Source organism: Netta rufina, assembly GCF_964035555.1.
Source record: "Netta rufina genome assembly, chromosome: 7".
Lineage (NCBI taxonomy): Eukaryota > Metazoa > Chordata > Aves > Anseriformes > Anatidae > Netta > Netta rufina.
In genome coordinates, this window is record NC_140130.1 from 16,987,432 (window position 1) to 17,001,163 (window position 13,732).

The 13,732-nt window shown below is 48.7% G+C and overlaps 1 protein-coding gene across 1 annotated transcript in view; it reads left to right on the forward strand.

Annotated features, from left to right (window-relative positions):
* Window positions 1-13,732, forward strand: part of PDLIM1 (PDZ and LIM domain 1) — a 40,457-nt gene that overhangs the window by 18,331 nt on the left and 8,394 nt on the right. The window contains exons 3-4 of the mRNA XM_084289954.1: window positions 837-921; window positions 10,913-11,103. Coding sequence (XP_084146080.1) covers window positions 837-921; window positions 10,913-11,103 — 276 coding nt within the window. The remainder of the gene's footprint in view (window positions 1-836; window positions 922-10,912; window positions 11,104-13,732) is intronic.

Genomic DNA, 13,732 nt, shown 5'->3' on the forward strand with positions numbered 1-13,732 from the left:
GTAGCATGTGTTTCCCATAATATATCTCAAGCAAATCTAAGCTTAATTCTTAATTCTCCCTCACTGCTTGCTTGTCTGCTGTTCTTTGGGGCATAGCAAAACTCCAGAATGATGATGGTAGAAGTGATTGGCTTTGGTCAGAGGTCTTGATTTGTGTTTCAGGCCACTGTGAGTAATTGGGTCAGACCACAGAGCAGCAAAGGTTATGCAGACTTTCCCTTGGACACATTATGTCGTCTCAGTTCTTAGTCCCATCGCAGACTTTGACCCATTTTTTCATAACTCCCAAACATTTCTGTTTGCTCTGCATGGATACCACTGCATAAATAAGGAAATTCTGGAGACCCAAACCAAGAAACATTTCCGGCAGCTCAACTTGAAGAACAAAATGTTCTCTGTGTATTCAATACAGACAAGAATCGTTCCGTTTCCCTGCTACCCATAAAAGCTGAAACACATAGTAATTTGAATTGTCCCACTTAGTTAAAGGATCTGCATCCCAGGGGTATTTCCAGCTTCTGCTGTTGGGTGACTCCCAGCTCTACTGCCCGGGTTGGAGCCCGTGCTTGTTGTGTCGCCAGTGGAGTCCCAAAGGACAAGCCAGGGCAGTCGCTGCTGAGATCCTGTCTTGCTCCAAGGACCTCTTACAGCGTTACTCAGCCATCCGAATTATGTACCTGGAATGAGGCTCTAGTAGGGATTCCCTCTAGTATGGTAGTGCTGCATACAAAATTCTGGGGGAGGTGTTTTTAGCTGATGAACTCCAAACCCTTTAATAACAATAATGTTGCTCTGTGATGGAAGTAGGTTAACTATTGAAAATTCATGTGTTGCAGGACAGAATCAAAAGTCTGGTCACCACTTGTAAATGAAGAGGGGAAGACGCATCCTTATAAGATGAATCTGGCCTCCCAGCCCCAGGTAAGTAAGAGTATCTGCATGATCCTGTTCCCGCTTACTCCTGGCTGGCTTTGGAGCAGTTTCTGGCCTGATCCTCCAAGGAGTCAAGCATGTGTCACTCCGCTGGTCACACTGGGGACAGCGCGTGCCCCTTACCTCCCTTGGAAACCTGCAGAGACAGACAGACAGACATGGTCAGAGCTAGTCGGATACCTCGCCGCAGGTAAGCTGCTTGGGACGGATGTGGTGTCTCCTGCCATGTGCATGCTCACACCTGTCACAGGGTGCACAGAAGGCACTATGGAGGTGTGGCTCAATAAATCATCACTACCGTTGCGAAGCCTGTTGATTTTCATAGATAAGAAAGGTCTCAAGAGGAGAGTAAAGTGATTTGCAATGTTTTCTGGTTTTGCTTCTCTTTTTTTTCCTCTTACTAATAGACTCTTATCAGCAGTCTAGCCCTGGAAAAAGTAGAAGAGAAATATATCAGCCTTCTATATTTTTATCTGTGTGGCAGATCTTGCAACTCCTTTCTAGGAGATTGGTTCTGTAAACAGTTGATAGCCTTGCTTCATCGGTCTGCTGCCTCTGTCAAGTAAACGTGGTAATAACAGTGACCTGTGCAAGGGCATTGCCTGGGCTAGGCTCGGAAGATTACACTGCAGAAATCTACAGCTGTGCTAAAATCAAAGACATTGCTCTGGATTTCACTGGGGTAATGACTTGGATTCTGGCCCTAGCGCATTCCCCCTGTGAGTCTTTCTAGCAAAATGAGTAAAGAGAAAAATAGTTTGACTCTGCGATTAATTAAGTGCTAATATGTCTGTTTGGGATGGAAAGGACCTGAACTTAAAGTGGCATGTGTGCAGCAATGCCCAGCCCAGACCTTGGCTTGGGATTGATCCATGCTCCTTTTCACACCAAGCTGCTGTGTGTTACTTGGCTTGAGAGCATGGTGCTGCGTTCTGCAGGTATTTCATGACTTAGCCAAGGCACAGTGCGAGACTGAGCTGTTTGGACTTAGGTTGGGCTGGGGCCCTGCAGTGACACTTGCCTGTGACACTGTTGAGCTGGGATCTGCTCTGTGTCTTCTGCTCCGAAGATGCTCTGCTGCAAACATCAAGACTGTGGGGCCAACTCTTGCCAAAGGAGTGCGGAAGAGGCTCCCCTGCAAGGCTGCAGAGGGCTGTTTAAACAGCATGTTTTGGGAAAGTGGATAACCCACAGCCTTTGAAAATAACCTCATCTAGTGCTCTCATAAAAGGCAAAGATAGCTCAGTGCCCTGCTGGTGCTTCATCTTGGAACACAACAGAATTTGTCTTGGTGCTTCGTAAAACCCAGTGCTGGCTGGTGAATCTGACTGTGCAGCTGCTTTATGGCACAATTTCACTGCTCACTAAATCTCCCTGAAGCACTCTATTTTGAATAGAACCAGCAGTGAGTTTCTCCAGAACTCAGTGTTGAAGGGCTCCAAACACCAACACACAAAGAAAATTCATGCTTCTGAAGTGCAACTCAAGCAACACTACAGGGCAAAGAAAGAGGTGGTCCAGCCACAGTGTCTGTGCCTGTTGTCAGCTGAAGCAGAAACTTCACCTTGACCTGTAGAAATCAAAGTGAGAGCCTTCAGTGGCTTTGAGTATGTGTATGTACCGCAGCCCTGCTTCTCCTGAGTGATCCTTGGATCAATGTTGGCAGAAATCAGGAAGAACTAGACGTAGAAATCACATGATGCCTGGGTCTGAACAGAGATAAGAGCTGGAGCCCAAAAATCTAAACCTAGGCAACCAACCTGATAAGGACCTGTGTTCATTTCAATGTGCTCAGCAGAACTAAGTGAGAAAAAGCCCTGTAAAAGCATCCTCTCCTACAGCTTTTTGCAGGTCCTTACCATGGTGCGGGGCTGGATGGGACCCTGAGTACTGGAGGAGGCAGTGGATGTCCCTGCTTAGACCCCTCCAGCCTGGAGGCAGCTTCTTAGCAGGAGAGGATTCAGCAGGAGACCTCACCCTGGACCAAGACCCTAACCTAGGCATTAACCAGAATTTAGCTAAATGTTCGCCCTTTCTCCCACCCTGGAATTAAACATGGGGCACTATACATGCCAGGAGGAACTTAACTTGGCTCACGAAGCTGAGTTACCTGCTGCAAGGCACCTGCTGCCGCAGCCCCCCTGCCACCAGCCACTGCACCACCACCACCCCCCTTTTCCCCCAGTCCAGCCTAGGTCACTGGACAGACATCTGCCACTGGTCAGACATTACACACAGGCTATTTTAATCCCCTGATATCACCTCTTACTTTAACTCATTTACTCTGGCATGTTTAACCCTAATCAATAGTTCTTCTTTAGTCAGCTGTCCTCGGGGGCACTTCAGAGTGCTGGCTGCATATGAGTCAGCCCTTGACTGCCTGGGGGAGCCTGCTGCAACTCTGGAAGAAACAAGGGTGTGAGGAACTAATCTTAACTCTTGTCTTTGGCTTGCAAGTCATGCTTTGCTTCCTAAAGTCCGAGTAAAGGGCATCACAAAGATCAGATGGCACAGGATTCATCAATAGCCCTGGCTGCAGGGTGCATTCCTGTTAAACCCTAGCCTTAGCCCTACCCCTGGCTCTGGCTCTGGCTGCTATGTAGATACCCTGATGCTGCCAGCTTGCAAGTGTGATATGACTGCATCTGTGATACCCACCCTTAACTGACCTCAGCAGAGAATTTGGAGAGAAACTGACTGTAGCAAGATTCCTGTTACAAACCTTGTGTCTAAGCAGGGACCCCTGTTTTAGTCTGGCACTAGGAGCCACCTGTTGCCTGAAAATTAGGCTCTGAGCCCTTGTTATGGTTGATACTAGGAGAAATTTATTTCCTGGTGTAAAAGCAACCCTGGTGTCAAGATCAAACCTGGTGTCAAGCTCTCATAGAACTCTTGCCTTTCTTCCCTTTATTTTGAAAACAAAGCCAGTTAAGTCATCTGTGGTGGCCTATATGAGTGGTTCTTGCTGGTGCGTGGAGCATGGGGCTTTCCTTCACGTGGGTGTGGACTGTAGCAGAGGAATTTAGCAGTGTGAGCTATTCGGCTCATGTCTCCAAACCACAAGCTGCCATTTACCCTTCCTGCTCCACAGTGCCTGAACATCCTAGTCTGCTGTGCCAAGGGAAAGTGGCATGAACACCACCAAGTGTTAAGGTGTGCTCATTTTTTTTTTTTAATGTGCACCCATTTCCTTTTTCAGTAGCTGACTGCAGCAGGGAAGGTTTAGTGGCGAGGGCTGTCTGCTCGCAGCATGATGTCAGCGCAGCGTGCTGACTTCTGCCAGATCCGTGGTGAGCCCTTGGCCACGTTTCTCTGGGGCTGCATCTTTGCAGCATGCCCAGAGCCCTCAGCCAGGCTTGCTGCAAAGCAGCAGCAGCATGCAGAAGGTGCTGTGCCTCTATACCAGTGTGGCAAACTGGTAGGAATTTCCCCACAAAGGTGCCGATCTCATTTCACAACAGAACTGTTAGAAGTTGTGAGTGGAGCTGACTCTTCGAAGGCAGTGCTGTCTGAGCTATTTAGTTTTTTTTCTAGCTGCCTCGCCAGTGAAAACAACCCATGTGCTTTCCTTGGCAGCTGCCTTATACAGAGCGCTTATTAATTCACTTACCAAAGAAAATAAGACATACTGAGTCCAAGTAGTTCATTTATGGCCTGATCCAGGGTCCTCTGAAGATGTTTCTTATAGTTTTCGCACACAGCCCTTTGCATGCAGAAACATCATCATATATGTAAATAGAGTTACTGCAGACTCAAAAAAAAAAAAAAAAAAAAAAAGAGTTTTAAAGCCTTTGCTGAAGAGATCAGGCTGCAATTATTCAAATAAGTTCCCCACTTTCTTAGAATGAGGTTCTGTTTGATGTTGCTCCCAAAATTCACCATCTAAACTGAAACTTCTCACAGCATTTGTCCACCTTTTTTTCCTGTTCCCATTTTATTTGTGCAGTTAAATAACTTAAGTCTTTGTAAATGATCTTACAAAAGAAATTATTTTTTTTGTTTGTCAAGAACTCTATGACTAAATAGACATTAAGATCTCTGCTTCCACACGTTTTACTATTTGAAATAGGCTTTTTGTTTACTGCTGTAGTCCTGTTAGAGGCTGATACTTTGTGAAATGCTGCGTCTGTCTGTGGAAGTATTTTCCCTTACTTGGAATGCAACTTCAAGATACTTCTAAGGGCCTTTGGAAAAAAAAAAAAAAAAGACATTCCACAACCTCCCATGCATTCCCCAAAGTCCTGAATCCTAAGACTGACTTCATTGTCTGTGCTGATCTTTGCAAATGAAAGAGCTACAGCCTTATTATTGTTTCATTACCATTATCTTTATCTTTCTAAATTAATTTAAACCGAGGCAAGAGTGATGACAAAATCACATCTCATCAAAAGGTGCAGCAGCCTGTCAGTAGTGATGGCTCAGGGGCTGAACAAGCTTTGTTTTGGATGTGGCTATGGCTACATCAGGGGAAGGAAATGACGAGACTTCTTCGTATATTTACTCAATTATTTCACTTGCACTTCTCACCCACATCATGAGGGCGATCACTCAGTGTCATTTTCCCATCAAGAGCTTTTCCTCACCGTGGTGGGAAAGATTAAAATAATGTCTGCCTGTCCCTTCTGTTTAACTTTTTTGATAAAAATGATTGAAATGAGGGAGAACAACTTATTCTGGTGAATAAGGTGATTTCAGTTCTTGTGGCACTGGCCAGAGATGAGGATAACTTGGAACTGCCACACTCTGGTAACCTGGCCTGGGCATTAAGCTCCAGAGCCATGGGCTGCTGTGCGTGGCTGTGTTGCCCGTTGGTAAAATGAACCATAAAATTTGTTATCCCTCAGGCTGTGCCAGATTCGGGCTCTCTGGGAGAAGATTTGTCTTTTTCCTGTGTTTGTACGACACTGAGGTCAATGGGGCCGAGGTCTCTGTTTGCTCTGGGTGAGCTCATGTAGGAAGTGAGCTGAGAGAAACCAGTTTTGAGGGTGGTCAACACCAGGACTGTCTCCAAAAAAAGCTGAAAGCTCTCGGTTTGACACCACCTCTTTTTAACCGCAAAAGATACGGGCTTTTAAACTCAAGAATGCTCTTTAAAAAAAAAAAAAAGAGAGAGAGAGAGAGAAATAACATCCAGACGTAGCCAGGGGAGTTCTGGAGGTGAATCATGGTACTTGTGGGATGGCAGGAACAGACAGCTGCTTCTGTCCTCCCGAGGCTTCTTGAGAGAGTGCCTGCCCTGTCCCTGTCCCCGTCCTCATCGCCATCCTTGCCGAGTGATGTCATTGTTTCCGCCTTGTGTATTTTATCTCCTTGGATACTGGGAAGGCTGGGGCTATAGAAACTGGGTGTGTGGCTGGCCTGGCCTTTGATAAGGCCTTGCATGCGTGGGCAATGTATGAAGCAATAGGTATATAAAGTAACAAAGTATGGTGACCCGCTGTTTTCGGTTAAAAGGCGTTACCGCATGGATGTGGAATGCTTTGGGGACTCGGAGGGAGAGGATGTGGGAAGCCAGCCTTGTTGTTTTACCCCCCTACAATAACAAAGCCCCAGACCCTTACTAATTTCTAATCAGATTTCAAAGCATTGCAGAAGATTTTTTCCATAGCTGAAAAAACCCCAAACAATAACAGAGGGAGAGGTGAAAATGAAGGCATTTCTCCTTGCAGCTGCAGCTGGTGGGATGCAGCATCAGCTAGAGCTTGCCGTGAAGATGTCCTCTGCAGAGGTGTTGCTGTGTTTTGCTGATGTGCTCCATGGGCACGATGCAGCTTTCACTCCCTGCACGGCCTTGCGAGGGCAAGGACGGGGCTGGGCAGTTTGGCTGCCGGTCTCTGCTCTCCTTCCCCACCCAGAGCATGACTGGAGCGCTCTCCTTTGCTGAGGTTTGGTCAGGGGCCCATTTTCTTCGAGCTGAGTAAACAGTTGGACTGAGAAACGTTTAATCGTGTTTCCTCTTGGCGTGGCTCTCGAGGCGCACGTGCTGGCATCGTCTGCCCCAAGCCTCCGTTTCTGCAGCCCGGTGAGGTCGACAGCTTGGCCGGCTTGCTGCGCTGCTCTGGGGCCTGCAGAGCTGCTGTTGCTGAACTTGCTGGGTGCTTTTTTTTTTTTCTCAATTTGTACCATAAAATCAGAGCGAGTCCCTTGAGCTCCACTGACACTATGACCTGGAGCTTCAGGCAGTGCCTCAAGTGGCCTTCAGTCATGATTCAGCATCTGAGATGAGTGGCAGGGGAAGCAGCCAGCCATGCCACCAGAGCAGGCACAGCCGAGGGGATTTCACAGGCTCGGGCGTCCCCGAGCGTGGCCTGGTGCGAGCGGGAGGAAGGGGCCATTGTTCTCCCAGATAATTCCTCATGACGCCGGCGCGGTAGGAAATGCTGAGCTGCTTCCTGCCCCGGCACAGGGACGTTGTCCCCGTCCCCGCAGCTGGCACCGAGGTGGCTGGTGGCTCCCTGCCCAGAATAGGCTGCCCCAAAATCCCATCCGGCAGGAGACCTGTGCATATGAACTAGAACCAGGGTCCTACGAACCTCGTTGGTTGTGTGGCTTCTTTTCTCCTTGAAAGCCCACGTCACTTTGAAAGGAAAGCAAGACGGGACTGCTCTAAATTCAGAAGCTTGCTGGCAGAGATTTCTGTGCAGTTGCTGGTGGGTTTTACCCTGGTCTGCCACCCTCCAGCCACCATGAAGACACAGTTCAGGAAAGTATTGGCCATACTCCTCTGTGCTATGGGGAAAGAAAGAGCAGGTCAAGCCCTGCATTTCCATGTGTCTGACTGCTGGCTCGCCTCCGCGAGCAGAGCATCGCTTGCTGTGCTCTTGTAGGCTGTGCTCCCGCTGGGGATGCTGCACATGATGCCTCTTTCCCCCTCTTGGGTTGGTTCTGGAAGATCTGCAGCTGCAGAGATGCTGCAGACCCCAAACATTTCAACTGCCTAAATCTGGCACTGCCCCCACGCAAGTACACGCAGCATCCCGGTGGTTTTGTGCTAACATTTTTTTTGCTTGCCTGCTGGTGGTCAGGTGCTTGGGAGTGCCACATTTCTGACTTTTTTTTTTCCAGTGTTAAATCAGAGATCCTCACATAAACAAATGATCTCAGGAGCTGGGGCTTTCACAAAACTAATGCCCAACACAGGGCCTGGTTGGCAAGTCTGGCAAATCACTATGTAAATATATTTGACAGTGAGAAGAAGTTATCTTTTCATCTTGGTTTTGGTACATGAAAGCACTTGTTCTTTGCAAATTCCTTCCACAGCTCAAGCAGAAAAAGCAGCACAGCACGACAGGAAGCACTGGAGAATTTGGATTATCCAAACGCCCTTTATAATGTTATTGCTCTTGCGATATTGTCTGTAGGCTCTCAGGTTACAGACCTACATTCTTCCTGAGATGGGATTTTTCTAACCTAATCTTCAGACACCACCTTCAGCCCAGCTATCTGTATTTAAGCTATTTTAAACTGCCTTAAAGTCTCCTGTGGGCCTTATCCATGAGTGCTGCTACAGATGACACTTCTGGAAGCTTCATTTATGGACTTGGTTGCCATTACACAACAGTGGGCCACAAGTGGGCCAAAATCCCCAGTGTGGCTTCTGTGCCCAAGCACAACTTGCAGTTCGTGGAGTCAAGGCACTAACATGATTTCAGTCTCTTTTCTCCATCTGGCTGCCTATTCTCTCAACGCTTGTAGGAGCTTAACCATCCTTCACAGAATCACAGAATTTCTAGGTTGGAAGAGACCTCAAGATCATCGAGTCCAACCTCTGACCTAACGCTAATAGTCCCCACTAAACCATATCCCTAAGCTCTACATCTAAACGTCTTTTAAAGACTTCCAGGGATGGTGACTCCACCACTTCCCTGGGCAGCCTGTTCCTTGAGGCCTATGTCACTCTGTCACAGTGATCTGGGCTTGGCTGACAGATTCAGAAGTCCTTGGTGGGGTGGAAACACGCCCACATGCATACAAAGCATGTAATTGAGATGCCTTACTTCCTTAGGAAACCAGATCCTTAAAAAAAAAAATACCCTAAATGACTTCCCTTTCTGTAATTCTTGGTTAGTAGTTAAACGTTTCCATAATACAGATTGTGACATGATTTAAACTTTGAGCCTATGTGACCTAAAGTATAACCCCTTTGTCCTAAAACTCCTGCCTCTGTCTTTCATTAAACCAACTGCTCATACACACAGCATATCCTCTCTCCGGCTTGTGGCCTCTGAATAGAGTTCTAACATGTGCGCTTAATGCTGATAAAAGAGCACTGATACTTTTCCCCATGGTGTGATTTACATGCTGAAGTAATGATTATTTTTTGCTAATATCCACAGTTTCTGCCATGGGAAAGACTATTTTTATGAGCCCTGTTATGTGCTTTGAATGAGATTGTAACAAAGAGAGATTAGCTAATTACTCCAGGGTCTTTCTTCCTTCGGTGTGTGGGAAAGTTTTGTGGCTGACTTCCATTTGTGTTGGCCAAAAAGCCGTGGGAGAGCAGTCCTGCCACCCCACACCTGAACTTCTCGAGCTGCCCTACTGATTTCAAATGGTTTGTGACTCATGAGTGAGTTTGGACCTACACTGCTCTTCTGTAAGGGGTCCTGTGCTGCACATGATGTGTGCCATGGAGCACGATGACTCCCAGCTGTAAGTCTGGGAAGGCAAGCCAGCTGCAGAAGGAAATCTGGGGGCATATAAGTGATTTAAAGGAAAATCTGTAGGAGAATTTAGTCATACTTGTTTCTAACGAGCGTTTATTCTGTAACTATAGCTCTATCAAACAAGTGCCGTGAGACGTTCAAAGGGCAGCGAAGGCTCACATCGTGGCTGTCGAAGTCAGTGTGTGTATGGAGTGGGAGGGAAACCGGTTGTGGTAATTAGGGCTGGAAGCTGGGAGCCCAGCATGCTGAGAAGGGCCCTGTTTCATCCTGTGCCATTGGGCGTTAGCCCTGTAACGAAGCCATTCCCAGCCTCTGGCTGGAACATTTCAAAATGCACATTTTGGTGCCATCTGTTTGCCCTGGCTATTTCAGCTTCTGCTGTGAACTTTCTTCTGCCTCCTCTCTTGAGGCCCCATTAAGCTCACCTTGCTTTGGTCAAGGAGGAACAAGACCTGGCTGTCCTTAGCTCTGCCCCAGGGCTGCAATTCCCAGACTCTGAACTAGAGCCGGGGTTACAAAATTTCCCCTTTTTGTTAGCGATTTGGAAGAGTCTCGTGTCACGTCTAATTTAACTTGGATTTGGCCACTAAAGTATCCACTAATGCCTTTGGAAGCCTCTGGTTTGCTGTAAACCCAGAACATCTGGGTGATTTCTGGTACTAAAGAAGTCTCTGGTCTTGTCAAGGCATTTAGCTGTCACTGCCTCTGGACAATGCTTTGTTTAACAAGGATCATCTTCCCACCTTTACTGTGGCAATTTCTTGTCCAGAGAGAACAAAGTTGTTCATGAAAGACAGCTGTGAACTCCTGTCTCCAACGAAGGCACAGACATACTCCAGAGCATTTGTAGCCATGACAAATCCCTTCTTTTAGGCTGCCACTGAAGAGTGTTCCTCCTTCTGCCCCTCATCTCCACTTTCCCATAGAATTCCTGCTTCCAGAAATTGCAAAGAATACTTACAATCTGTAGTCTCATGTGAGAAGGTGGGTCTGTGGTTTGCAGAGCTCCCAAGCATGTGACAGCTGGAGCTAATTGCTCTGGCAATATTTCTGAGCTCTTGCATTCCTGGTGCATCACCTCCAAAACCTCCTAAGTGCCAGTCCAAGGAAGGGTATGTTGACTAACCAGGAGGGGACAGAGACCCTGCTGGTGTCTGGAGGACCCTCGCCAGCTTCGGTGGTCTGGTCTGGGGTGGTGTGAGCCGCAGGTGACACCACGTGCCTTGCAGCAGCTGCTCGCACCATGCTGCCCGCCACGTCCCACCCGCACGCCTGAGCACCTCTGATTTGTGCCTTTGCTCCTTTGCATGCAGGAAATAAGGCACATAGGAAGCGCACACAACCGGAGCGCGGTCCCCTTCACTGCTGCCACGGCTTCTGCCCCCAAAGTGATCACTGCTCAGTACAACAGCCCGGCGGGCCTCTACTCCTCAGAAAACATCCAGACCTTCAACAATGCCGTGGAGTCAAAGACATCTCCCGGGGCCCCTGAGCCTAGCAAGCCGTAAGTATTGCCCTCACCTCTCCCTCCCTGCCTGGCCTGGGGGAGGCTCGCTGGCAGGGTCCAGGTTTAACCCGAAAAGCTCTCTTTCAGGACAGAGGCAGCAGCAGACGTGGCACCCAGGGGCAGGGCTCAGAGGAGCAGGGAGCGTTTCGTGCGGTGCGGGAATGAAATTAACGTTCTTGTGTTTCTTTGTTTAGCAGAGACCGACGCAGTTTCCGCGTGCGTTCAGCATGACATACCAGCCCTCTGGTCTGAACAGGTGCCTGACAGCTTGTTATGAGCGCTTTGTACACTCGGTGTCTTGTTTTGGCTGTGTGGGCAGTGCGGGGCAGGAAGGGTACGGCTAGCGCAGGAAGCACGTCCGTCCGTCCCAGCTCCCGGCTGGCCCAGCGTTCACAGACAGGCTCAGATCTTTCTATTTTTATTATCAAACTCAGTTTGTCACACGAGTTTTAAAAAGTAGTTTAAGCTTTTATACCTGTATGGGACTGAAAATGGTCCCAACCTTGAAAGGTTTGTGGTTGCACCTAGGCTTTGCCAAGACCAGGGCTTTTTCCCAGAAGTCCAAGGTTCCTTTTTTTTTTTTTTTCTTTAATAGAAGCTATAAACCAGAAGCCAGGAGCTTTCTGAAATCTTTCTGGTTGTGTTGCTGAACTGCCCCAAGTCTCTGTATAGCAGTACCAAGCTGCCTGGATGACTTTGGCTACTTCTAAAACAAAAGCTGCAAGATCCCTGCTTTTGGAGATATTTGACTAAATTTCTCACTTGTGACTAAGGAGACAAAAGTAACTTGAGACACTGCTTTTGCAGGGTACAAAGTGTGGTTTAATACAAGCATGGAAAGTTTTCTCGGCTGAAACCAGTTTCTTGCCCAGCTAGCAGCATGGGCTCTTCTGGGCAGAGCAATGGTGCTGCAGCTGGTGGACAGGGTAATGGGTATTCACTCCTCATTTGCTTCTGGTAGACCTCAGTGGCCTCATTCAAGAGCTGAGTCAAGGCAGAGCAGGGACAAGGGAAATCTGGCTTTGTGTTAACCTGCTGGGACCACTTGGCAGTCAAATTCCACCTCTGGACTAGCCTAGAGTCCCCTCCAGTTGAGAGTGCTCCCTGGAAGCCAAGACTATTTGACAATTAATTTGTCAGTGAGGCTAATAACTTGTAGGGTTTGGTCTCAGAGCAGAGGGGGAGGGCAGGACAAAGCCATACCACTGAGCATGGCCATTTTGGTATTGGACTTGATATTGCTGCTCAGTGGGCTCCCCAGGCCAGCTTTGGGTGGAGCAGAAGTGAAAGTGTCATGCCTAGATAGTGGGACCATGGATTCGTGCTCACCCCTGCTGCCGTCTTCATTGCTTTTGTAAGTCGAGTGGCTGCATTTTGCTTTGTGTGTGGACACACCTGGAGTGTGAGATTGGTGTCCCAGCATCAGCTAGAAGTTTTTAATGTAAAGTGATATATTCAGTGGTGTATCCCTCTGGCACAAGCAACAGGTGGTGTTCTGTTTATGTCACTTGGTGTATTTGGTTTAGCTCTTCATTAACTACTTCCTTCTTTCCCTTTCTTCCTCCTCTGCCACTTTCGCTCGATTCCACCACATAAAAAATAAACACCTCAAACAAACACAACTCGCACTGCCCATCCCATGTGGGCACCCGTGCCTGCAGCCGCCCATCGCCGACGAGCGCGCAGCAGGCTCCCTTCGCCACCGTCTATAACCCCCTGCAGTCGCCCGGCATGGAGCCGCAGCGCAGGCACAGCCCCTCCAGCCAGGTCCGCGTGGGGCCGGAGCAGTTGAAGCACGCGGCCCAGGTCTGCCCCAAAAGCCCCGTGGAGGTGGAGGTGCCAGGACTGAAGGTGCTGCACGTGCAGTTCAATTCTCCCCTGCAGCTCTATTCGCAGAGCAACATCCTGGATTCCCTGCAGGGGCAGATCTCCTCCGTCAGCCCTGATTTCCCCAGGTAACCTGCCTGCTGCCTCTGCGGCCAGCGCAGCGCATCCACTCATCCGCATCTTGGTGTCCACGAGTGCCTCGTCCCCGTCTGTGGCTCACAGCATTGGTGGTCACAAGAAACCAGCGGTTACATTTCGCCTTCCCAAGGGCAGTGCATGACACCATGGGAGCTTTCTCTGCATCGTGTCTGTGTCCAGCGCCATGATGAGCACCAAAACATCATTTCAGCCTGCCCATGTGTCTGTTACTCCATGCAGCAGGGAGCTCGGTGGTTTTCCTGGAGGAGTTGCTTGCAGCAGACAGATTTGGGGGTGCAGGGCATCTTATCCTGAAAGCTAGTCATTCTCCTGGACCAAAAGGGCTGTTGCTGGGTGCTGCTGCACATCTGCACAGTGAGCTGTGGCTTTCCTTTCTTTGTCTGTGCCACAGGTGTGCACTGGCCTGTGAGGAGTGTTTCATTCCTGCGTGATGCAGGTGCCCACAGGTCTCCCTCTTTGGCTGATAATGCTCCAGAGTTTAGCACAGCCGAGGTGGGACCAGGTGTGTGAATGACCCAGGCTCTTGGGGCTCTTTTTGCCCATGAGAGGATGCTTGGTGTTCTCTGAAGGCTGCAGGACCTGGGGAGAGCCTCAGCACCACAAGGCCTTGGTGCTCTTTGGTGGTTGCTCTTTGTGGCGG